The 3,103-nt window shown below is 41.8% G+C and overlaps 1 protein-coding gene across 1 annotated transcript; it reads left to right on the top strand.

Moving 5' to 3' along the window:
* The first annotated feature begins 459 nt into the window (after positions 1-459).
* LOC102722556 lies at positions 460-1,534 on the top strand. Its single transcript, XM_040521150.1, has 2 exons — positions 460-805; positions 903-1,534. Exons 1-2 carry the CDS (start codon positions 622-624, stop codon positions 1,139-1,141), a joined length of 423 nt encoding a protein of 140 aa, XP_040377084.1. The 5' UTR covers positions 460-621; the 3' UTR covers positions 1,142-1,534.
* The last annotated feature ends 1,569 nt before the right edge of the window (positions 1,535-3,103 follow it).

Below are 3,103 nucleotides of genomic sequence, written 5' to 3'. Positions count from 1 at the left end.
AACATCACATCGAATTTTTGGACACATAAATAGAGTATTAAACTTAAATGAAACGAAAAACTAATTGCACGGTTATGTGAGAAATCGTGAGACGAATCTTTTAAGTCTAATTAGTTCATGATTAGTCATAAGTGCTACACTAACCATTTGTGCTAGTGGCGGATTAATTAGACTCAAAAGATTCATCTCGCAGTTTATAGACAAGTCATAAAATTCGTTTTTTCATTCGTGTCCGAAAACCTATTCCGATATCTAGTCAAACATCTGAGATGACACCTAAAAATATTCATTTCCCTAGCTAAACACCCCTCTAAATAATCATTTTAACAAGTCCCCGAATAATTTACAAAAGAACAGGGCAAACTGGTGAACACGGTCAAAACTAAACCAGCTGGTCAGGCACGCCGCCTATATAAACGGCCCACGCAGCCGCACCCGAAATCCAAATCCAAAAGCAAACCAAAACCCGCATCGCGTTCGCGTTCGCGTTCGCGGCCAGTCCACTCTTCTCCTCCTCCTTGCCGAGGTCGCCATTAATACCTACCTCGTGCTCCCCCGAGAGAGAGGCCGAGAGCGCCGGCTACCTACCTACCACCTACCTTGCCACCTACCAGCGCTGCCATGTCGTCGTCCTCGTCGTCGTCGGGTGGCGGGTCGCTCGCGCTCGCGGCGGCCACGGCTGTGGCGGTGTCCGGCTCCCTCGTCATCTTCCTCTGCCGCGCCGCGAGGTCGGCGACGGCGTCGGGGGAGACGGAGGCCGAGGCCGAGGCCGAGGCTTCCCTGCGCCCCTGCCTCTCCTCCTCAGGTGGGTCACCCGGATCCTTCCGCCTCTCGTGCGATTCCTATGCGTGTGGGTCGGGTTCTCAACTTCTCATGGTGGTGTTTTTTTTGGGCGCGTGCAGAGAGGCGGAAGCTGGAGGGGGCCAAGGAGCGGAGGCGGAGGAGCGAGAGGCGGGTGCGCTTCGCCGCCGACGTCGTCGACAATGAGGGCGCCGCTCGCCCGGCCCGGCGGCTCCCGGCGGGGGCGGCCGAGCCCACGTGCAGGGACGCCGCGGCGGAGCGGATGCCGGCCAACCGGGAGGCCCTCTACCGCGGCATGCTCCGCGACCGCTCCTCCCACAGGGTCGCCTACTCCTACTAACCGCCCGCCGCCGGCGAGGCCTCACCGCCGCCGTCGCCTTCCTCGATTGATCAGGGCCGCGATTAAGCGAAATCAAGCTAATCACCCTTTGCTTAATTGCTTTTGGTTAACCCTTTTTCCGTGGTTTTCCGCTCTCCTTTCTCGTGCTTCGGTTGCTTTGGAAGGCAGGCAGCTTGTTGACTTTGTGTGAATCCAGTTGTTGCACATCTCTACTGTACAGTGGATGGATTATTAGATTTCTTTTAGTATTATTTTCTTTTTATTTTCTGTTTTTATCTCGTTCTAGTTTGTAAATACTCGATCTCTTCTTACCTGAAACTAAAAAAGGGGGAAAAAGAGACGATTTCATGGCAAAAAGTTATCGTGAACCCGACGAGAGATAAAATTCAAAAAGGTCATCTCGCGAACACAAGAACAAGTCTTGCATCTTACTTTAGAGCAGGGACAATTTAGAGCAGGTACAATAGCAAGTTATAAACCAGCAACAATCATATTTTAAATAGATAAGAATATTTTAAATAGATAAGAGAACAAAAAAAGAGAGGAGTAGGAAGCTACTAATTCATATTCAGCTACAGCACGAATACATATACATATAGTGTGTATGATACGTGAGACCATGTATTAATGTAACTGTTATATAAATTAGCTATTAAATTAATCATGAAAAATTAGCTTTAGGTAACTATTATATAAATTGACTATTAGATTAATCAAGATGACTTGGAGACTATTTAACCTGCTCTTCCGAAACCGGATAGTACTGTTACATCGTTGTTTTTACAGGCTGTAAAAGTATTGGATTTTATTACCATCTGTAATGTAAATGGGATCGAGGTGGTATTCTTTTCTCATAATATTTTTATATGCTCTGGACTATCTAATACTTACTCTGATTTTTAATTAACACAGTTGATTTTTATATATTTTTATCATTCGTCTTTAAATATATAAAATTATAAATCATAGTTAAAGTTATTTTTTTAATAAATTGAATTATAATAAAATAATCAATAATTACGTAACTTTTTAATTAGATGAAGGGTCAACGCCGTCAATTGAGTATTATGCTAGCGTCAGTTGAAGAAATTACTTTTGAATTATATATTTTTCAAGGATACCTGTCGTTTAGAGCTCGAAAATTAAAATAAAAAAAACCACGAGAAGTGAATAGGAGTTGAATCTTACAATCGACAAAAAATAAATTTACTCGAAACGGAATATGGGGGCACATGTGATTTTGGATCGGTGGAACTGAATCGGAAAAACGGAAAACGGTTGGGTAGGACGAGCAGCGCATGTTACGCAGCAGGTGAGGAAGATTCCTTTATCCACTTTTTTAGGAGTATTTGTCTAAAGCAAAGCAAATGTGGTACCGAACCAATAGGTATATTCTTGTGGGTGTTCATGCCGTTCAGGAGCAAAATAAACTAGGACTACTACTCATCTCTTCTTGCCATTGTTTATTTTGATCTTGTTTGATTTGTTATGGTTTTATAGGGGACCATGTGATGAGACTTTTTCTTCATGTGTTTTGGTTGTTTAGTTTTTCTTTTTTTTTCGCTCAAAACAAGAAGGCTCAGAACAAGAGGGCTCCTTAATACAGTTCAATGCCGAGATGAGATTTATATGTTGCAAGTCTGATGTTTATTCCACGCACGCTTCATAAATTATCTACTAAATCCATCCTAAAATATAAATATTTATAGGTTATTTAGTAATAATTATGTTTTAGATGAAAATACTATATTATTATATTTTTAAAAAAATAAAAGAGGAATTGATGGTTGTGGAAGCATACGTGGGGATAAAATAAGAATAGATGGTGGTGGTATGGTGAGAATTAAATAAAAATAATTTTGAACGTTAAGCGATAAATGAGACAATTAGAACTATTTATAGCACTTTATATTTCGTACCAGATTTAAATATAAAAAATACTTGCACTTTCAATTTTGGAAT

The sequence above is a fragment of the Oryza brachyantha genome, chromosome 2 (genome assembly GCF_000231095.2).
Source record: "Oryza brachyantha chromosome 2, ObraRS2, whole genome shotgun sequence".
In the NCBI taxonomy this organism is placed as follows: domain Eukaryota; kingdom Viridiplantae; phylum Streptophyta; class Magnoliopsida; order Poales; family Poaceae; genus Oryza; species Oryza brachyantha.
The sequence above is the reverse complement of the archived record's forward strand: the minus strand, read 5'-3'. Positions and strand labels throughout refer to the sequence as shown.

What these genes read in the sequence shown, in the direction of transcription:
- LOC102722556 (XM_040521150.1), top strand. Translation starts at nt 622, where the DNA reads ATGTCGTCGTCCTCGTCGTCGTCGGGTGGCGGGTCGCTCGCGCTCGCG. An exon ending in CCCCTGCCTCTCCTCCTCAG is followed by an intron (nt 806 to 902) that starts GTGGGTCACCCG and finishes GGGCGCGTGCAG; the next exon opens with AGAGGCGGAAGCTGGAGGGG.